The sequence below is a fragment of the Colobus angolensis genome, unplaced genomic scaffold (genome assembly GCF_000951035.1).
Source record: "Colobus angolensis palliatus isolate OR3802 unplaced genomic scaffold, Cang.pa_1.0 Scaffold175, whole genome shotgun sequence".
NCBI lineage: Eukaryota > Metazoa > Chordata > Mammalia > Primates > Cercopithecidae > Colobus > Colobus angolensis.
The window spans coordinates 3035410-3059180 of record NW_012114877.1 but is presented as its reverse complement, the minus strand read 5'-3'; the positions used below and the strand labels follow the sequence as shown (position 1 = coordinate 3059180).

The 23771-nt window shown below is 35.5% G+C and overlaps 1 protein-coding gene across 3 annotated transcripts in view; it reads left to right on the top strand.

The window, feature by feature from the left end:
* The window catches only part of SKAP2 (src kinase associated phosphoprotein 2), a 336690-nt gene extending 320209 nt beyond the window's left edge, over positions 1-16481 (top strand). For all 3 annotated transcript variants that reach the window (XM_011938574.1, XM_011938573.1, XM_011938572.1), the window contains 2 exons: positions 13342-13443; positions 13877-16481. In XM_011938574.1, the coding sequence (XP_011793964.1) occupies positions 13342-13434 (93 nt within the window). In that variant the 3' untranslated portion in view covers positions 13435-13443; positions 13877-16481. The remainder of the gene's footprint in view (positions 1-13341; positions 13444-13876) is intronic.
* Positions 16482-23771: the final 7290 nt, after the last annotated feature.

Below are 23771 nucleotides of genomic sequence, written 5' to 3'. Positions count from 1 at the left end.
TCCATCATAAAGCACCTGCAGTGTGCCAGGACCCATTCTGACAACTGTGATAAAATAAATAAAGCCAACTGGGATAATTGCTACTTAGGGTGCCCAAAGCTAAGGCTGGTTACTTTATTTCTCTCAGTCTTCTGCTCATTAGCATGGGATTTTGTTACTGTTGTTCCAGAAAGATGTTTTAGGTTCTTGGACGCTATAGATAGTTATGTCACAACTCTTGATTAAGTCTGTTATTGAGCATTAAATTGTCCTGAGTTAGGATGACAGCTTTTTGAGTTAATTACTTAATAAAGAAGTCAAACTGATTAGTTTCAGCTCCTGTCAAGAAACTTTCTTGGAATCATTCCTAAATTTATATAGCTCACAGTCTTTTTAAAACCAATTTAGCTGCAATTGTGTATAAAACTAAAACGTTGATTAGATTGCACTTGCAAGTTCAGATTATAGGAGTGAGTGGCATATAGCCATTATACTCCTTTTGTAAATATGAAATTTATAAAGCCCATGTGGATCTATGTGTAAAACCTTCTTTTTGAATCAGGTTGTCTTTGTTGCTGAAAGCCTAGGTAGAGCACCAGCTTCCAGAACTGGCTGTGAAACAAGCAACCATAGGTTGCTTATTTCACACTGTTATTTCTACTGTTGCCTCAGGAAAAAATGTTTGGTTAACATGAAATTAAAAGTATAATCATAGGTGTGTATCATACTTTTAGGATTCCGAAGGAGGCAGTTCCTATTTTGTGTAAACTAATTTTATTTGTGAAGACTGATTGGAGAACAAAGGTTAAAGGTGTTCCAGCCCATGGAAAGCACTTACTTCCATTTAACATTTTTAAATGCTATTATTTGGGAGAGAGCTGATCAAAAGTACTTTCTCTGCCAGTGTTTTGCAAGGCTTGAAGTTTCACCATCATGATCATATTTATTAAGGGCCTTCTAGAGATGAGTAATCTACCCAGGGTTCATTTTGGTGGTTGAAAAAAGAGCCAAGAAAGAAGACCGTGTTAGCCAGCACATTATTACCTTTGGCTGAATAAGGTTCAGTGTTCATCGTTACCCAGCTGTGGACCTAGTGGAACCAACCTGGTAAATCTTGGTGAGGGTAAAAAGGAGAGGACATTTAGCTTTCTCTTGATGAGATTTGGACATATTCTGGGCTATTGATGGGTATCTTGGCTGCGAGTAGACAGGTTGCTTTGGGTTGAGTATATGTTTGTGAAGACTTACTTCCCCACCTTCCATCAGACAGATTCAGCTAGGAATCTCTTGAGACTTTCTAGTAGTCTTTATTGACTTGGCCTTCCAGTTTTATCAAAACTTTGGCAAACTCAGACTGTAAGTTAATACCATAAATTCATTTAATATGTGAATAACTGCAATTTTGAATGCTTGATATTATTACAAATTAAGTACAATTAGTATAGAAATCACTAGCGTTTTTAGATGCCTCGCAATGTGTTTAATTGAGTTTCTCAGAGTTATATTTAGATTTTGTGATGATGGGATGCAATTTTACCTTTCAGTTTATTTTTTCACACCATCTAGTGGCTCAGAATGAGTGGTGCAGGTAATTGCAGCTATTGTACACAATCAAAATGGTGTCATAAATTCAACTTTAAATCCAGCTATGGATTATTACTTTCCTATTTCATGTCAATAAATTATTAGCATTAGTCATGAAAAACTTTGTTCATCATTCTGAATTAAATATAGAAATTGTATATATAAAGAAGAATACATTTTAAGGATTCTGAAATAGTATTTGTAGAGATATAGAAAATGTGTACTTTGTAAAGAAATTAATGCCATGACTTGTCTATTAATAATAAGACAATTTAAAAGATTTTAAAGATATGCAGCTTTCTTTTAGTAATGGACTCATTTATAATTTGAAATACCAAATTATCACTGTTTGATTTCTCCTCTAGAAGTGTGTCAATTCTGAAAATATTCTTTAAAAAGGCAACACAAAATAGTTTAAGAAAAGATGCATACTTTCAATATAAATTAACATTTAGAAAAGACAAGAAATAAAATCCTATGCATTATAATGAAGAGTGTTTTAATTTTGTTTTTTTTGTTTGTTTGTTTATTTGTTTGTTTGAGATGGAGTCTCACTCTGTCGCCCAGGCTGGAGTGCAATGGCACAATCTCGACTCGCTGCAACCCTTGCCTCCCAGGTTTAAGCGATTCTCCTGCCTCAGCCTCCCAAGTAGCTGGTATTACAGGCGTGTGCCACCACACTCAGCTAATTTTTGCATTTTTAGTAGAGATGGGGTTTCACTATTTTGGTCAGGCTAGTCTGAAACTCCAGACCTCAGGTGATCTGCCCGCCTTGGCCTCCCAAAGTGCTGGGATTACAGGCATGAGCCACTGCGCCCGGCAAATGTTTTAATTTTGTAAATGTAATGGCAGAAAAACATTTAACTAGCTTGGGGATTAGGTTGTTTTCACTTAAAAATCACTATAGAAATATAGTTTTATTTGAAAATTCAATATATTGTCTTCTGTTTTGCAAGAAAGCCTCGATGGAATGTTAGCTGTGCTCAGTCAACCTGGGGGTAATTTATTTATTTTAGATCTCTTTTGAAAGTTATACAAATCGTAGCCTTTATTTTTTATTTTTCTTCCGGTGCAAATCAAATGTTGCAATAAAAAAAGAAAAGTAGGCAGATACTGTGCCCTTTCCCCTTCCCTTTTTAACATTTTCCAATTAGCAGCTATCATGTGACCCCGGCTGAGATAGCCCCTCCTTCAAAGTGTCCAGCATTTTCTTAGGTTTCACCTTTGAACCTCACTAATAATAAATCTAAACACCGCCTGCCTTAAAAGGCAAGCCAGTAACTTTTTGCTTTATATTTCTATTCACATAGGGTTGCTGCTATTTTTTTATGTGTTAAAATTAAAAGCTTCAGTAGTTCAATAGAGATTTGGAAATCTCTTTTTTCTCTTAAAAAATGGAGCAAATTTATAAAGACTGATGAAAGCAGAATTTGTGATTTTAATGACAGTTGCGTTGTTAATGAATTAACAATTGGTTTCAGATTCATTTGATAGGGGGAAATCATATTTGAGATAGAAAACCTGTATTTCCTTAAGAAATTGGGTTGTTTAAAATAATGCTAACTATTTTTATTAGTTTTCATTTCATTTTTACTACCACTAAATAAAACAGGAACATAATATTATAGCTAATAGTATTTTCCTAGAAGCATGTTTCTGAAATTTTATCATTTTAATAGCAGCATCCAGATTATATAGCAATAGGTATATTCCGAGGTCCCAAATGCCTTTTTGGTTATGTTATTCTATCTTGCTCTTCTGGATTTCTGTCCTCTGTTAGTTTATCTTTCAATCTGTACTCATCAATAAATTGCTAACCACATTCTTATACTTACTTTTAAAGCAATAAATTATTTTTAGAGATTTAATAACAGGCAAGCTGCACTTCAGAAAAGAGGCACACTATGATATTAAAAGAAAAATGAGAGTTAAGAATTCTGGAATATTTTATCTAGTCTAGGGCATATGCGACTAGCTCGGCAGCCTTTGAGAAACTTTTTATTAAGTCAAACACAGGAAATGTAGGTGAAGACTGTGGTCACCAATGTACAATAAAAGGGTACTTTTTGGTGTATATTGGTTGGAGTTTCAAGCTGTACCTCCTTTTATATCTGGTTGACTTTTTCCAGTGATTGGTGAATTGTGACTGTCATTGACCATTTGCTTCTCATTGTAAGAATGTAAAGATTAAATTACTGTGGCTTTTCTTGGCTTCAGACCTATGCTAATAAATGCAAGTCTTGTTGCGCTCTACTGGCAGAGGGAAATAAGTTACTTTTTAGCTGTCTTAGTTTTTCATTTGTAACCATATGACCCAGTATGCCACAAATAGCATGGCCAACTGCTGCAGAGTAACTAGGACATCTGAATATGGGACATGCATTGTTGACACTAAGCTAGCTCCAAAATGTTATATTTTATAGCCTTTTGATAAGAAGTAGTGTTTGTATTCGTGCTTGCATTTGTTTGGTCTGATGACATTTAGTTTGTATGTTGTCAGTATGGATGTATGGTCTAGGGCACAGTGGAAACATTAACCAGGCCAACCTCCTATTTAGTACCCGTCTCCTCCTAGTAGTGAAAAGCAGTTTATGGACACACCACCATGTCAGAAAATGTTCTAGTTCTACTCATAGGACTCCTCATGTTATCTATTTGTGAACAACATGCTTAAGTACTTCCCTACTTTCTCTTACATAAATTGGAGGAAACATTCCAGAAAAATGTTGGCAGATGAAAGCAAAAGGACTTATAGGAGGCAGGCTGGCAGCTTCAGCCCTTGCAATGGCCTGAGAGGTACAGGAAAAGCCAGAAGGCAGTGTCAGGGAGGCAAGGTGAGCAGAGGTGGCAGTGGAGAGGGCTGCTTTGGAAAGGAGCCCACCTGCAAGGCCTATGTCATTTACTTCAGCATGAATAACCAAGAGTTTGGCAGCAGCAAAACAAAACCTTAAAGAAAAGCACTATGTTGATATGTTTTTTTTAAATTCTCAGTTGAACAATTCATGATTTCAGCCTTGAAAATCAGGAACTCCCTCAGTGTGTATGGCATACTTTCACTCTTTTGAGATGTCTTCTTCCTCATCCCTTTAGAACATGGAGCTAGATATTCCAGGGAAATCATTCAGCATAGAGACTAGACTACTGATTAAGAAAAGTTTGGGTCGATATTTAGTAAATTATAGATAAGTGACAGATGTTCATCACTGAGTATTCAGCTATCAAGGAACAACCAGCATACCACGTGTTTTGGCTCACTCCTGTAATCCCAGCACTTTGGGAGGCCGAGGCGGGAGGATCACTTGAAGTCAGGAGCTCGAGACCAACCTGGCCAACATGGTGAAACCCTGTCTCTACTAAAAATAGAAAAATTAGCTGGGTGTGATGGCGCGCACCTGTAGTCCCAGCTACTTGGGAAGCGGAGGCAGGAGAATCACTTAAACCCGGGAAGTAGAGGTTGCAGTGAGCTGAGATCACACCACCGCACTCCAGCCTGGGTGACAGAGCATGACTCCATCTCAAAAAAAAAAAAAAAAAAAAAGGAACAACCAGTTAAAATTGTAATAAATAAAATGTTATATTCCTCAAATACTTGTTCTCTTTGGAAGATAAGATTATTTTTGAAAGAACAGAGTGGAGACCTGCTCATAAAAATCAGATTGCCTTATAGTGCATCCCAAAGTACTCTGTTTTTTTGTTGTTGCCATAATACTTTGCTATACCAATTAGTGGGCAGGGATGGGAAGAGGGAATGAAAAAGTGTTTATTGAGCATTTACAATGTCCTGTTCTAGGTACTTAATATGCTTTCACACATATAATTAATATAATAACCCTGTGAAATAGATGATGTTATAATTTTACAGATGAGGAAACTGATGCCCAGTAAGGTTATTATGGAAATTATCTGAGGATACGCAGCTATTAAGTGCCTTCTCCAGGTATCAATACAGGTCTGACCCTAAAGCCTTTTCTCTTTCTACTTTGCTACACTTAAGTGGGACTTGATTAGGACTTTAACTTCTTTTCTATATCAGAGGTTAATTGTAATTATCACATCCCAGTTCTAAACAGCGAACCATGTTATTGACAGTATCTTTTACATAATTAAATCTTGTATAGATGGTCAAAATTATTTCATTTTCTAATCAAATATTTGGTGAACACTCATGCAAAGTACTATTTTGAGCAGGATCCAGAAAAGCCACAAACTGTTATTCAAGGAGACTGCAATTAAGTCGAAGAAAAGACCAATGCATAAAATAGATAATAGCAATAAAACACAATGTAGGGTATCAGTGTTGTAGTCCTGGAGAATCCCAGAAAAAAGGGAAGTCAGTAAATACTGGAGTAAGTAAGTAAGGAAAGATTCATAGGAAATGGAACTTGAACTGGAACTTTATGTATGAATGGAGTTTATTCATTTAACAAATATGAATGCATATTTTCTGTGTCTATTACATATAAACCCCAGAAGAACAGCTGTGCTATGGAAAGGGGTGGATGGCCGTATTGATGAAAGGAGAGCATAGAGCCAATAGACATCATTGATTCCGTATCACTTCTTTTTTTTTTTTTTTGAGACAGAGTCTCGCTCTGTCACCTAGGCTGGAGTGCAGTGGTGCAATCTTGGCTCACTGCAACCTCTGCCTCCTGGGTTCAAGCGATTCTTCTGCCTCAGCCTCCCAAGTAGCTGGGATTACAGGCTCTTGCCACCATGCCCGGCTAATTTTTTGTGTTTTTAGTAGAGATGGGGTTTCACCATGTTGGCCAGGCTGGGTCTCGAACTCCTGACTTTAGGTGATCCTCCTGCCTCGGCCTCCCAAAGTGCGGGGATTACAGGAATGAGCCACCACGCCTGGCCAGAATCACTTCTCTTTCCTTACCTTGGAGAATGGTAGGCAGCCAGAGAAACCCTGTGAGAAACCAAATCAACCTGATGTTTCCAAGTTAGTTTTTCTATAGCAACTTACACCACTTTTCCCTTATCTTCTCCTGTACCTTTTGTGTTAACCGCACTCTCAGCTACTTACTCTTCCCTGAACACAGCACATTCTTTTATCTCTGCAGGCCTTCATGCCTTCCATGTATTGCTCCTTTCATTATTCCTTCTGGAGTCTCAGCGCAGCTGTCACTTTCTATGTAAAGCCTCTCAGATCCTGCTGTAGGATTAGTTGCTTCTCTTTTTACACATTTTTTCCCCTCTTACCTAACATTCAATATGATGATTACCTGTTTCTCTGGCTTTCTGTTTAAACTTTGAACTTCTTGAGGTAGACACTGTGTCTTAAGTATTTTTGTATCCCAATATGTTAACAGTATGGCAGGTAGATGTTTACTATGCGTTTACCAAAATACAGTTAACAACAGGAAATAATCCTGACTTCTTAAAAGAACCTAGAATGATAGGATCATAGAGTGAGGGGGACCTTAGTGCTAACCCTTCACTTATAGATAAATAAATCGAGGCTCAACATAATAGGGGAAAAAGAAATAAAAGCCCAAAGGAAAAATGGACCACTCCTATAGAAACATCAAAAGACAATGGTGTTTCTGCGGCTGTACTTCCACCTTGGCCCTGAACTTCTTGGCAGCCAAACCAAAAAAGGGAGAGATGGGAGGTAGTAATTTCTTTCAATCGTAAAGGAAGGATGTTGGCTTTTCCCAACACTGGCTACTTAAATGTTATCACATGAATTTCTAGAATCTGCCCTGAATATCTGACCTCAACAACTTTATATAAATAAGTGCATAAGTAGCAGGTATTGGCCCCAGCAAAAACTTTTCATAGTAAATATAATAAAGGATTTTATAAAGGTAATTCTGTGAAGGTCCAAATATATAATAATTAGGCTTATTGATTTATATTAAGTACATAACTGCACTGTTGTAGAGTCTCAATGAAGAATATAGACCAAAAAATCATCCCTGAAGATACTTTGGGATCGCCCAAGGTCACAAAGCTAGATAGCAACAGAGCTAGGATGAGACTCTGTATCTTCTGAGAAGATAAGAAGAGGGAGCTGAAAAAAACCAGGAGATTTTCCATTCTACCCGTCATACTATTTTTTGCCTTTGCAGAATTCTGTCTTAACTTCTTTCAGTGCTTACAAGTAAATTAAACTGAATTCATTTTTTTCCAAGAACTGGAATTAGTTGGTCCCTGTTCCAATGTGGACAAATACCTTTCTGAACATGGGATTTAAGCTTTTTAGACAAGGCATATCCCATGTAGTGCATTTGAAAACATGGTGGCAACAGCTGGCCACAGGTGGGAACAGCATGCTCCTTCAGATCGCCCACTCAGCTACACGTAAATGCTTCAGAACAAATGCTTGTTTAGTCACTACTACAATTCTTTAACTATGTCTAATATACACAAAAGAAAATATATTACTATTGGAAATTACATTTCTTAAGAAAATATTTAGGATAGTCAACTGGTGCATCATCCAAAATGAAGACTTAGTCTATTTCATCATCCAGTACGTATTTATGGAACATCTTTTATATGTCCTGCAATGGGAGGCATACAGTTAAGTGCACGTCCTTCCCCTGATCTTAATGAGTTTGTACTTTATTTTAGTTGAAGGAATAAAACTAATGTACATAAAATCTACTGAGGAATAAATGCTTGGCTTGAAATGAGAGATATAAATGTGGATTAGCTAATTCAGAGAAAATTTCATGACAACTGAGTAACTTGAGTCAGGTCTTAGTCATTGGACAGGATTTGACTGAGGGAGAGGAGATGTCTCTGGGAAGCGAGCACTACATACAGAGGTAGAATGAGTGTAGTGCAGAAGGTTGTACTGTGCCGGCTAGAACAGTGACAGGTAAAGGTTGCTAGCAGGGTGGAAACAAGCTAAAGTCTATAGTTAATGCAGTGGAGAGTTAGTATAAGTTCTTGAGCAGCAGGGTAAACTGATGAAAAGAGTTCCTGGAAAGAACAGAGAGGCAGCATTGATAATGCAGTAATCCAGGGCAAGGTGATGAAGGCCTGAATTAGTGGTGCCAGTGAGAATAAAGTGGAATGGGTGAACCTGAGAACAGTTAATAGAGTCATGTATCGGTGGGTAAAATACTGTACACTGTATACCAAAGTCACTCTCTACTGAGCATGACATGATCTTCTTTGCCTAACATTATCTGCGAATCATCAGCCTGAATGTCAGTTTTTACTCTATGGTATTGTAACTGTCGACTTTGTAGAAAATGGAATTAAATATATCATGACTCAGGGATATAAACTAAAATTTGTTATGAGAATTAAATTCTTACCGTCAGCTTCCTTGCCTTTGTCTCTCTTGCTTTGAAAATGGAGTATACAATGCAAGGAGGAAAAACAGTACCACTAGGGAACTTAGTGTCTTTAGTCAGGTTCCTGAATGGTGGTGCTCAAACATCATGGAGGTCCTTAAAGATTGTGCCAGTTTCCTCATTTAACAAGTTAGGAATCTAAGATTCAGGTAGTTAATGTGTAGATAGTAATAATAAAACACTGAGGTTGTGCAGTTCCTGTTGTGCATTTTAAAGATAACCTTTTGAAACGATGGATGTATGAGAAATGAGAGGATTCTTACAAAGTTTCTAATCAGAGTTAATAAAAAAGAGACTAAAGAGGTAGCCTTGATGAAAGTATTTATACACTTTAAATAGGTATCTAGTCTTCATAGTACTACAGTGTTTATGAATAAAGATATCACAATGAAGAATACTTGGAAAACAACAGTCAAGTCCATTGGTTCTTAAACTTGCTGTATTTTATATTTTGTGAATAAAATTACTTTCATTTTCACAAAAGGCTGGTGTGTTTTGAAGCACAGATACATGTTTGGAAAAAGGACACAAAATTTTTTTAACATTGCAAACACCTGTTGCTTTCAAATACATCGGTAACTAATTTCTGAAAGGGTTAGTACATTATTAAATCTTATTAATGTTTTAGGTTGCTGTTAAGTCAGCATTCTTTTACCATATCATTGGCAGAAAGTGGATTAACATACTCGATAAATGACAGTCATGGTGGAAAAAGATTTCAGTAAATGTTGGGGCCTTATTTAAGTGTAAAATAATATTCCAGCAGAGAAAGAAGATTTAGTTAATGAGTAAATACTACTATTATGTTGGATAAAGTCTCTGTTTCACTTTATAATAACTAGTCCTTCTTCCTGCCTTCTTACCCAGTCACTCTTACTGCTCAATAAATATTAATGGGGGCCTAAAATTTCAACTACAAAATAAAACAAACAAAATGATTATAATGGTATGAAAATTGAAAACATGGGAGTTAGATCATAAGCATTCACTACCGCCTTACGATTATTTTCTCAGATTACTGGGCAAGTTTGGCTTTTGTTTGCTTCTTTGATTGCCATACTACATTTTGCCTTGAAGCCATCCATTTTTCAGATACTGAATTTCTTTTGAGTACTGTTTTTATACAATAAGCATCACTACACCTCTGGATCTTGATAGCGTTACTGCGGGAGGAGAAAGCAGCTTTGTGTTAGTAATTACCTAACATTGTCAGAAGCTGACTGCAGGCCTCTTTCTAGTGATAACAGAATAACCGCATAATGTAGCTTTATAGCACATGATTAATAGAAAATAATTACACGTCCTACAAAGGGATGCAATATTTCTTATAAATTGACTAGAATGGTTTCCTGTAGATTAAAGGACTCTTCATTATTTTATCAGTCCTGCTGAAGTACAGTCACTTGCCTATGTTAGCATTTCAGTTGATGTTAAGAGCTGAATAGGTGAAGGATACCAGATGGCAGACCTCCTTGTACCTGAGACCCTGTGTTCCATAAAGATTACATGATGCTTCCTAACCTTTCAAAGATTTAGACAACAGCCTGGTATGGTTTGTCTTTTTATTTTTTGTTTGCTAAGAAGATAAAATTTGAGAGTTTTCCTTTTTGTTTTTTAAATGATGCACCTGTGACTTTATAGAACAATACTATAATTAGTTTGTGGACTGGAAAACAACATTGTATCAGTTGCATTATTTTCCACTGTAAGTAATATATCATTCATAATCACATTTGTTTGGGGGCGGAAAAGAGAAAAGGCAAAGACAGGCAGATTTTCTTTTTCAGAAGGAAACCTTGTATGATATTGAATGTTCAGGCCAAAGTTTAGAATACTGTACTCCAAGAAGCGTTTTCGTTCCAATTTATAGGCAGCAAATGGTTTAATTGGGATTCATGTTGCTCAGGAGGCTCATACAGAGAATGATAATGATAAACGTAAAAAGCTCCTGTGTTTGCAGTCTTGTCAACATACTCTAATGGCTGCAGTGTAAACCCATAAATTTGCCTCCAGTATTTTTACCTCACTATATTTGATCATAATGCATTAATTCCAAACAGGAATATAATTTGCAATTCTTTACAAATATAAGGTAATAAATATTCTGGTTTTTAGTTTTACCTTTTCTGATTTAAATCTGATATTTTAGAGTATTTTTATGAAGTGTATATTTCCTGTGTTTTTCAATTATTTTAAATTAAGTGAAGCATTTAAGACTATTTTAGTCTAAACCTTTTTTCTCCCTAGAGTGTTACTTTTAAGGGATTTGTTCATAGTTGATTAAGCTCCTCCCTGCTGTTTACCACTATGCTTTCTAGTTAATAAATCTTACTATTCTACCATAGCACAGAATTCTCTCGACTGTGAAGTCTGCCCTTGTTGATGTGATTTCTTGGGAACTAATTTCTTAAATTTGGGTGTGAGTAGCTTTTTGAAAATGATAACATGCCTTTAGTTGATAGCACAGACTATGACCAAAGTAGAATATTATAAAGTAATAACTTTCTGGCTTGTAATTTGAATTGAAGCATTGACCCCCAGATTGAGGGCCATTCTCTGGAAGCAAGTGTAAGCCAATAACATGTCCTCTCATTGAATGTTTTCTATGTCTGTCATTGGGGAGCAGGGGGCTAGTTCATTTTCTCATTCCAAATAATCAGTTTAAAAATCTTACATTAGCATTGAGTAAGAGCTTTAACACTCAGACCTACCCTGTCAATTATCCATTTTGAAATCTTACAGTAGGCTGTGAAACTGTTAAGTACGGTGTGTTTTTTAAGCATTAGGCTCTAATTGTATTCATTGCCTTAAAAATAGAAAAGAGCAGTTTTATGAGGTACCTATTAAGATATAATGGTTGCTAGTCATGACTTTCAGTAAGTTAGTATTTTCTTCTGATAAATATTCCTGCATAGATTATAGCCATCATTGGGTTCTGGGCATCAGAGTATCCTCGTTGCTTAGTTGTCCAGTGAGTTCACACTATCAGTGAACTTTAAAAGTTTAAAACTTAAAATCTTGAGTTTACTGCCTCACAAGCCAGAACTGTGCCCTCAATAGAATAACAATTGCAGGAGTGGTCTTTTCTCCCCTCTCCCCCTCCACTTTGTTCTTCCAATAAACCTAATCCTGATACTGCCCACTGTTTGAAAAAGTGCCTATGGATTTTATCCTATAATCTCTCTGTCGATAGACTACATATCAATACATACACGCTAATGTAATGCTACATTTCTATTAAAGAATTGCATAATTTTCCTTTCTGATGGTCAATAGCATACTAATCAATACAAATGTTAAGTCTGTACTAGTATTAACATTCCCTCCCCACATATAACTCAATATACATATGCACATTTATCTATGACTCAGATGCTGGAAAATCATAACCTGTTAAATTACTTTTGGGATTGATGTTAAAAATTTATCTTATATGAAAAATTAAATTTGAGCACTACAGTGCTTGTGAAGGGTATTGCTTTTGGAAGATATTATTCTTGAAACTTGTAATTCACTTTACTTTGTTTGTATCTCACTACACATAAATAAATTTGAGATAAAAATACATTAGTCAATCTGGCAGACATATGAGACCAGTTATGGAGTATTCACAATGCCTACAGCAGTGGTGTATCTGTCAAAGGAGGAAAAAGTGGGAGAAAAGGAGGCATAGGTTTTTTTATCTCAGGTTGCAAAGTAAATGCAGAGGTGACTCATCAACCACTCTGTTTTAGAGCTAGATTAATATTTTGCCTTTATAACTTGCGATACTTTTATTTCCTATTGATCTTGACCTTTAAATTCCTTCTACCTATCCTTTATCTAAGGTAGTTTATGGTCAATAATAAAGGAATAATAAATGCCTTAGGGAAACTATTTTAAAGGAACCTGTTTGTGAATTATTTTTTAAGCATTTTTTTTGGTATTATTAGTGTTTCCTTATTCTCTAATTTATCTGTTAAAGTGTGTATATTAGATTTTCTTGAGAAGGGGCAGACCTCTGTCAACATTCTAAATCATTTTAGGTCATATAAGTTTAAGAAATAAGTAGTTTATTGTTAAAAAAAAAATTATCCTTGCTAGATGATAAGCTTCTTGAAGGCAAATATAATAGCTTAAGGATCCTGGCTTTAACCTTCTATAGCCTCTAAAAGTGTCCCCAGGCTTTGTGGAGAGAGGGTGTCCCCAAGAGAAGGCTTCCTGAGGTAGTTTCATTTTCTAGGTTTTCATGAGTGATTGTTTCTGTGCCCAGTAATAAACAGGCTTTGTGTTATACCTTAATTTAAATCGTTGCCTAACAGCATTTTAAAGTGTCCAGAAACAAAAAGATGAAAATGTTTACCTTTGCAGCTCAAGTTCTTTTAACTTTATAAATAGAAATAACGTTTCTAAGAAGTTGCATACAAACGACATTGTACTTACACCAGTCTAAAGGTTAATATTGCATATTGTTTTCAATTAGGAATACAATAGATACGGCTGGTGGGTAGGAGAAATGAAGGGAGCCATTGGCTTGGTGCCTAAAGCCTACATAATGGAGATGTATGATATTTGAGAGTCCTGGGTAAGTACATTTTAATCCAATATTCTGTAATAGCTCATATGTTCTCTTGGTCTCTTCGTTATGAGTCTTTGCCTTTTTAAAAGTCTTTAGAGTTTTCTGATAACACAAAGATTGTGCCCCCAAATCTTTTTTGTTTTATTTGATCTGGTTTAATTTTTAAAATAAGAATTTTTAAAATAAAAACTTCATGGAATTTACTTTGGAAATGAATAGATTATTTAGAGAAAGTTCCTTTGATAGTAACCAGCTGTTTTCCCAAACTTCCTCCTTTTCAGTAAAATACCACTTTTATGGCCTTTCTGAAGAGTTGAATTGACAAAATGTTGAGTAAAAATACATTTTTCCTTGACTAAAAGTGTAATTTTTTTAAGCAGGAAAAATCAAGTTTCAACTGAATCAAAAATTAAAATGCAGCTTTCCCTTTCTTCTGCAGAAAAGGAAAATTCTTCTGCTTGTCTGCAAATGCTTTGGATCTAGAAGTGTCATGAAAGCATGGGTGACAGCTCCTAACCTCTCCTTGTTTTGTTAAACATTACTTGTCTTTAACTGTTATTTTATGCAGTCGCTCATTAAAATAGTCCTCTGATGTGAAATTAAATGAAGGGTATTAATGTAAATTAGATGCAACCAGTAAAGTTATACCTGTTGCTATTTTGCAAAGAAATAATTATAGTTTTTATTTACCCATTTGATTTGTGTGAAGAATTCATCACTATTTTATACATACCATGTAGTCTACTATAGTATAGTAGGCTACTATTGCTACTTCTGGTGTGAGTTGTAATGTTTCTTAATCATTGGAAATCAATTATTTTTAGAGTGTAGTATATAATTTCATAGCATTTTAAATTTAATGTATCATGCAAGTTTTTTTGGTTGATGCTAAATAATGTGGTTGCTAAACAAAGAATGCTAAAGAATGTTCGAGCTTTGTAGGTAACTTTATTGTTATTACTTATTTTCACACATTTACTTCCTATAGCCACAGGAAAGAAAAAATGATGGAGTTGCAAATGGCAGTGTGCTGTCACCTGCAACACAAGTACATACCAGAAGTATGACTCATGCAAAGCATTTTACCATACAAATATCCTGGTGCGATGATGGGCCTGGCAACATTTTCTACTGTACTTTTGTTTGAATTCAATGAAACAAAAAATTCGTAAGAAATTCCATCCTACCACTAACAAAATGGTATAAAGAATCTCCCAGCCTGGCCAACATGGTGAAACCCCGTCTCTACCAAAAAGTAGCCAGGTGTGGTAGTGTGCTCCTGTAGTTCCAGCTACTTGGGAGGCCGAGGCACGAGAATTGCTTGAACAAAGGAGGCAGAGGTTGCAGTGAGCCAAGATCGCGCCATTGTACTCCAGCCTGGGCGACAGAGTGAGACTCCATCTCAAAAAAAAAAAAAAAAAAAAAAAAAAAAGAAAAAGAAACAACCAGAATCTCAATGTATTCTCAAAGTAAAAAGGCATAACCAAGCACTCTCTTATCTTGCCTTGTTGCTATGCTATGTACGTCCCACTGCAGAACAGCAGATTTGAGACTTTTCTATATACTTCAGAGCACTGAAAAGAAAAGAAGAGTTTGGAGAGTAGAGTGTAGAAATCCCAGTGGTAGCAGGTACCAACAGGTGAGAAGAAAGGTAGTTTTAGCCTGACATTTGAGTTATACTCTGTGTTGCCTGAGCAAGATTTATAGAATCATATAATTACCTTTTCATGTATATTTGAAATCAGAGGTGTTTAAAATGTCTATGAGATACCAATATAGCCTTAACATATGTCAAAATACATTGCTGATTAATTATTTAGAATACACATAAACTCCTAATATTGAATCATTACTTATCAGGTATTATCTTTTTGGAACTTTTCAATGTCTTTGATTTATAAAGATTCTAACCATGCATCTGAGCTGGTAATATTTTAAAATCTCCATTATTTGTGTAAAACTGTTTATAAGCAGTGTTTGAGAGGGTCTGTTTTACCATTATCCCCTCAATATCATGATCATCCAATCTCAAATGTAAAAAAAAAATAAAAGGAATTTGATTTTAGGGATTGTGAGTAAATAAGTTTGTATATATAGACATTGTGAAGTTAAAGTTTTCAGAAATTACATTTGTGCAGTTGTTACCTTTTCCTCACGTAGTGCCATTGAAATAGATTGAAATCATCTTGGCAAAAGTTGGACAACCGAAGACGAATTTAGTGGACTGGTTTTCAAAACTTGAGCAGCTGAGAAGCAAAAGCCGTTGTTTTCAATGACAATGTAGCCTTTGTGGATTTGGGTTTGTGCTTTGGGCTGAAAAGAAGTTTTTAGTCCTAGGCCAGTAGATGGCAGCAGCTTTTCATTGCAGACAAAACCACTTGAAACCCCTCCCCCATGGCACAAACTCGCCCATGATGGAAAGTGTTTAGATCTCTGCCTCTTTTTACAGTTAATCCAGGAGAGGGAGTCCTTTGCCAACTGATGACCAACAGTTCCAAGCCAGATAGTCTCAAGAACAGTGACAGTACAGAAATAAGGTGTTATTTCTGTTCAGAACTCCTCCGGCCTTTGTTCTTTTAAAACTTGAATGTAGGTGGGAGACATAGGAAAGGAAACAAAAGACTTAAAACTGGAGTGACAGGACAAATAATCGTTACTTTCAATTCATGACTGCTTTATATTCATTTGATGAAATCATTTGTATACAAACCAGGGAGAAACTTTTCTTTATACCCTTGACGATATATCACATACTCTTCAAGATCATAATAATATCATTAATATGAATTTAAACAACATGGCTTGTTAGAAAATACGCTAATTGCTATGGTCTCATTATGTTTGCTTAGCTTTTATTTGTTTTTCTGTGAACAGTTAGAGAGCTAATTTTTTTCAAAGGTGATTGTAAGTCATATTTTATATAGCATTTTGCTTGATTATTTGCTCTGTACTGAATTTGTACTCTATTGCCATTAGATCTTACAATAATGTTCCACTCTGCAAATTTTTAAGGTTCAAATAAAGTTTAATTGTTTGCAAACTGTTATGATGCTAATAATTCAACAGCCTGCTGTGTTACTAATGAAATTACTTTGTTATGATTAATTTGGAAAATAGTGTGTTGATTGTAGTAATTAAGCACAACAAGGTGAAGTAAATGATTCTAATGCCATCTGGCCTCCAAACTGAATGAAGAAATGAAATAGGGCTGTCATCTGAATTTATTCAAAGAAGTAAGGATAATACAAATGACTTTCATTGCTTTAGGATTTACACTTAACACAGCTCACTCCATTCTATTTTTGTCACTTTGCTGCATATGACACTTTCTTTTATGGAAAAAGAATGTCGTTTAGTCCAGCAAGTGTTTTGAATACTTTGTTTTATTGTAAGCTGATTATTTTTACTGTGTGCTAATTTAATTACAGATAATTATGTAAAGTATTATAGGACCATGGGAAAAAAAATCACTTTTCAATCATGTGTAGGTGAAATCTGTGTATGTAGGATTTCATTTTTGTTTTATGTTTTGTTTTGTTTCACTTTTGCTATCAGTACACAACCACTTTGAATATAGCCTTGCACAAAGAGTAGGGCATCCATTCAAATGTTTCTTAAACGTGTACAAAGGCTCACTCTTGGTTCTTATGATTTCTACTTTTTATATAATTTCATGTAATTTCTGCACCCTACTACTTGCTACTCATTCATAAACTGGTACTATCCAGGGTCATACTTTAAAATAGAACTGAGTTATATATTATGGATTCAGATTTGCAGTTCAGCCATTAGAAGAAAATTAACCCTAATATGCATGTTGTTTAAGAGCTTGAACTTCATCAGTGAGACTGAGTGAAGCATTGTGAGAATTTTTAAGTAAAATTCTAAATTTCAGATAAATCGATCATTTGTATTTCATTTGTTGGAGTTACAGACACACACCATATAGAGATCACTTTTACTTATCTTGAGTTTAGTAGGTTCATGAATATTGAAAAGCAATCCACATGGTAAACAAAGAGGTGGTGAAGAGTGGAGATCAAAACATGATCAAGATGTGGAAAACACAGCTTCACTCAAAGATTGAAAGAATACTTTGTGTGTGTGAGTGTGTGTGTGTGTATACACTGTATATTTATATATATAAAATAAAAACATTTGATGAATATGACCTCATTTATCAGTAATATACTTAGTATTCAAAAATACAGAGAAACAAGCACTATATTGTTAAAATATTATTATAAAAGTTTAATAGATACTCAAATGCACCACAGTTTATCCTCTGGATTGGGAACAAGAGATTTCTAGACATCTCAGCTTTAGCCAGTTTCTTATACACCTACTGCCTTATAGTTGAGTTCTTCCAGAATATGTGTTAGAACCCGTGATAGTATACTATTTTATGATGAGATAAATACTTTAAAAATTATATGATCACAGTAGCATGGAATGACATTTTGTTAATGCTGTGTTTGAGGGGCTTTTTCTTGTTTCTGCTAGTAGAATCTGTTCTACCATCACTTATACACAAACATTTATTGCTAGCATGGTACCCATTATATGGTGTGGATCCGGTAAATATTTGTTAATTAACTGATTTGGCACCCCACAATATCTCAAGACCTAAGATTTAAGAAGAAAAGAGCTTGACTAGTAAACTTAATAGAGAAAATGCCTTTATACAGTTAGTATATCCCGTAATACTATCAACAAGTAGGCTGGGTTTTATTGTTATAACAGAATTGAGGGAGATTGTGAATAATAAGAAAGCTGAATTGTGGTACATTGTCCTTAGATATTTCCTTCTTTTCTTTCCTTGTGTTCAGTGTTGTGACCTCAAATAAGGGGCACAAGTGCCTCCTCAGGCACCTTGGGGCAAGTGATCTACTTTCACTTTGCAGTGAGGCGTCCCATATCACTGCTGCCCTGCATTCCACTTGGGTAATATCAGAGAAGCCTTTCCTGCATCTGATCTTGAAAACATTCTAGCTGTTGCCTTGGGCAGATCAAAAATTTCTGCAAGTAAGTGGGAAGTTTCACAGTTGCCGCCAAATCTAATCATAATTTAGCTTTTGTCCTTTTTGGTAACTTTTACTCCCTGTTCATTTAAAGTTGTATGATTATGTTGACTGGAGTGCTTTGAGTCCCCAAGATGAAAGGAACCGTAAATGCAGAAAGTCGCCTTAGTCACACTACTGCTCAGTTTAGGTCTTTGGTGTTGAGAGAGGTGGCTGGAAGTTGAGCAAGCCGAAACACTTGAATATGTGCAAAGGTGTGAATATAGAAACTGCTCCCAAAGCCCATCTCTTAAGTACCTTTCTTAATGCTGGGACTTTGGAAGGTGTTTCCCTCGGTTTCTCTCCTCTTTTTTTTTTTTTTCCAGTTTTCTTTTTTGTTATCCTTTACTCGGAGAGGCAATATAGCACAGCCCTTGTCTGTTTTCTGTTTATTGGCCTCAACTTTCTAATATAAAAATATCGCTCCTGCTAGAGTAAAAGCAGATGCCATTTTGTAGCTTGAACTGCAATTTACTTCTTGTTTAAGGAAAGTGTCACACAGGTACTCTCAAAGGAGAAAATTAATGACACTAGCGTATGCTGGTTAGAGACAGCTGCTTTCGTGGAAGAGAAAATTCCAACAAGTAAGCAGATTCCCATACACTACCCTCCCCTCCCAGCTCCCATGGGAGTCTGTTTAGAAAATCTTGTGTTCTTTGTCACATCAAATGTGATGATAACAATTTAACTAAGACTAGTAATAGTAATAGCTAACATTTACTGAGTATTTACTATTTGTCATGCTGTGCACTTTTCATTCAATTCTTATAACAACCCTATGAAGTAAGTTCTGTTATTCATTACCATTTTCCCGATTAGGAAACAGGTTAAGTAATTTGTCCCCAAAGCCTTAGGGTAGTGAGTTACCCAACCAAGCCTCATACCAGCATCCGTCCCCTGAATTCAACACTATTCTGCTGCGCAGTACTGTGATGAATTCAAACCAAATGCTTACTTAGATTCTTTGCATATAATAGTCATACAACAAATGCTTGTTGACCACTGATGATGTCACCATTTCTATAAAATAATCTGAAGCACGTGAAAAGAATCATTCAATAATTGACAATTGGATAGCTGAATTTGGCTCACTAGTCAGTAAAGCATACCATGGTGATCATATCATATCCAAAGCAGCTGATTCGCAATGGAGAAGAAACTTCTGTGCAGGAACACTTGACCTTCCAGTCCCAATGAAAATAGGAAGTCAATCAAAGCAGCAGAGTCCAGAGAGGACACCAAGCCAAAGCCACCCTTTTCTAAGGACCTTTTCCCGTCCTTTCCACCTCCTCCAATGTGAAGCCCAGTAAAGGGACCAGCCGGGGGAGCCTTGAAGAGGACTGTAAATCCAGCTGCTTCTGTCTCAAATAGTTGTTTTTTAGGGGATGGGTTTTAATTCATAGGTTTAAAAAAATGGTTTAAAGGATTATTAAACCGTACAATCAATAAACTTCATTGTAAAACATGTATAATTTTGTAACCGAGTGATGGCAATGTCTGACATGACTTTTACTTGTTGAGATATGAATTTAAGAAGAATTTTCATTGGAATATCTGATACGTAAGTACGTACAAGGTCTTATTCCAGGGACACCCAAGTAGTGCCTTGTACTGGGCCTCCTAAAGACTTCTGTTGTGTTTTTTGAACAAATCCTTTTTAAATATTTTTGTACTTCAGTGATTGGAGGCTGAGGGGTGGGGAGAGTGAAAAGATTAAGAGATAAGTAAGGACTAACATTCACTACTAGGCTCCAGAATTTAACCAGAGAGGTGGTAAAATTGAGCCCTCTCACAGTCTAAAATATACCCTGTAGTACTGACTGTCTTATAGCCCGAGAGAAAGGGTGTACCAAAGTTCCATTTTCAAGGGGTATTTCATTCTGTAGAGTTATTTGAAATGTTTCCATGCCGACTACTCAGAACATCATGCTTCTGGAGGACAAGGAGCGGATGACTGCATTGTCCTGATCTCCAGCTGCCCACCAAGTAGATCTCAATGGCGTAAAATAACCTGTCCCATCTAGGATACCCTACTAATTCCTAATTCCCAGGTCAAGCGCCTGTGGTCCGTAGAGTCTCTGTTGCTCCCTGCTTTCATCTCCTTGCGCCACTTTCCTCCTCCTCCTCAAGCTATTCCAAGGAGCTGGAGTCATATGAGCCATGAGATGTTATAATTCTTATTGCTCTGCGTAGTTCACAATGTCAAGTGTGCCCTCTACTTTCTGGGAATCCAGCAAAAAAACAAGATGTATAACTGTGTGTTTATCCTGTTATGAGCATCCTGAATTGAAAAACTGAAATGTAGCAATCTTGTGAGTGTGTGTTGTTATCTCTCTGTTGCTTTGCTTCAGTTGGTCAGCATATTTGCTTTATTCTTTATTATCGTCTGAGGGCTTGCTATTTTTCTTCCTATCTATTTAAATGATTCCATTTTGAATAAATTACATTTAAGTGCCATCCTGTACAAGGGGTATTTCAAACATAGAATTTGACATAATATTTCCCAAGTAGATTCATAGTCTAAATAAGATAGGGCATAAACACGGGGAAGGAGAAGGACAGCCGCATATAACCTTACCTTGGTACAGCTCTTAGCAGGTGAAGCCACTGGCAGTGTCCTAAGACACAAAAGGTTCTCTGATTTTGTGATATCTGAACCTTAGTGATTATCTGGGAAACAAACTGGGAATCTTTTCTTCTGTATATATTTTTAAAAATAAACGGGAAGGGAAATGCAAGGGCTTCAGTATTGTTTCAGATGAGAATATTTATTTTTTTAAAAAATTCCAAAATGCTTGTAGCTACTGAATTAAGTGTGAGGGGAAGCAAAGACCTGTGTATATGAATAATGTGAACGTCTTTTACAGAGTTGCTACCAGTTATGGTAACAACTCTGGAAGCTGAGAGTGACCCCCTACCCCTTTAGGAGTAAGGACTCTTTTTCCTTCAGTTGGGGACAGAGTTGTACCAGCAGTATTCAGCTGAAAGTGAGTAGTAGTAAGAACACTGGAACTGGAGTCAACCAAAATTCTAGTTTCACTCGCTAGTGCCTTGTGCCCTAGAGTAAGTTTCCTTCCCTGCGGAATACCAGTGGTGCCTGTTCTCTCTGCCCTGTCAGGATTGTGGTTAGGCTCAAGTGAGATTATGTTTAGAAGTGACTTGAAAAATCAACAGTAGTGTCAAACATGGCTTTCCTGCATTTAAAGATATGAGAACTGAAATGAAACAATGATCAAATCATGTCTCCTTCACACCGAAAGCTAGCAAGGGAAAAAAATTTTGATAGTCAGCATTGGCTGTAATACTACTTGAAATAATTTTAGTGAGCCCTTGGTATTATTATTTATAGTAAAAATTGATGTAAATAATCCTACAGGAGTTTGAGATTTGATTCTCCTTTAGTTTTCAATGCATTTTTAAATCAAGTTATTGGCTTCCAAGCTATGGTCAATTTCTGTTAATGGTGATTGTAATCACAGAGATGTTACTTCTGTCTATAAAGTTTCTAAATAAACTTTTCTCATGATATTTAAAACCACCAATCTGCTACTAATAGTCTTTAGGTGTATGTTGTTTGTAGTTGGTTGGACTTAGCAGAGAATTAATTTTTTTAAACTGACTTTCTAAGGAAAATGTTTGTACTGACTTCCTTTGCCCATTATCTAATCCTTTCATGAACTGTTTCTTCCAGATGGGTATCTATGAGTGTTTGTGTGTGAATACACACTTTCTAGTTAAAAACCATCACATGCATATCTAGGAGTGACACAATTTTATTTTCTCTAATTAGCCTTGTAATATAGCACTAATCTTGGTTTGTAGTTTGTGAAAATATGGGGCTAGAAATAAGGGCAAACCAGAAGCTCATTACATGTAACCTTAATGCTTTAATGTTATAACTTTAGGCAAAGCTACTAAAAGATGCAAAGGACTCTTAAATAATTTAAATTATCTAAAATATTGAGCATATTCCTTCAAATAACAATGGCTTTCATGATCTGATTTTTTAAAAATTCATTTCTCACGTGAATTACTTAGAAGATATCTAGGTAAGTTTGAGTTTATTTAAGATTATTAAGTATATTTGTTATGCAGAGTTGCCGAAGATTCCATTTTCTAGTCCAGCAATTGTAATCTATAGCGTGATATAGTACACAATTCTGGTAACATCTGATGATGTCATGATAGTATAGAGTTAATTCTTAGCACTTCTCTTTAAAATGGTGCTTTATGATGTGATTTCCTTGATTGTTTTGAACCATTAGTCAATTCTGTCAGCTTAAAAAATAGACACATTGTGTACCTGCTATTACTGCTTTCTAAAATCCAAGCTTCTCTTACCATCTTAACCTTACCAATTTAAGCTGGGAAACTATTACTTTTATAATGTATTTATATTATTATCATTACATACTCTTTTGATAAAGGAAAACAATGAGACTACATTAAATTGTGGCAACTGTGATTAAAGATAAGTCTGTTTTATAAACTTCTCCTAAATGATTATAGTAGAGAATTTCAAGCTATAATTATACCATCCTTTGCTTCTCCTAATGCTGTGATCTATAGCAATAAATACTCTATATTGATACTACTTAATTCTAATGGATGTATACTGAGGCTGGAAACATAGCTTAACATTTAGTGCCTTAATTTTTAAACAGTTTTGAAATTTAAAAAATTGATACGATTGCCTGAATATTCTTCTGTTATTGGACCCATTTCATGCTATAAGATTATTCTCATTTCACGTCTTTCCTAAAGATTATTTTGTTCACAATGTATTTTTACTGACACTTCATTGCTATTTTTGCATAACTGAAAATCTGTCATTTTCATTTTAGCTCAGTTTGGAAACATGAAAACCATATCAGAGCAACATATTAAAGATTAGTATAGAAACACACAAAAAATGAAAGAGCCACATAGAGATAAATTTAGTCAAATTATTCAAATGTGCCATTTTAATCCATTAATCTGGTTCGAGGCTGCTTAAGAGAAATATTTCTCTCTGAGTTTTTCTCTTAAAAAAATGTTGAGAAGAGAAGCATCTCATCTAAAACAATTACAATGGGTTTTTTTGTTTTTTGAAGAAAAGCGTAAAGCAAGAGCTGCCCTAATACTCTGCCATAATTTATTCTTAGTCAAAAACAGATTACCATTTACACACTAGGTATTAAAAGCTAGTTATAGTGATTAAAGGTTGTCTTTCTAATGCTGTGTATTAAGATATCCAATACAAAATTTATTTTCAACCTATTTTGGGGCCACAAG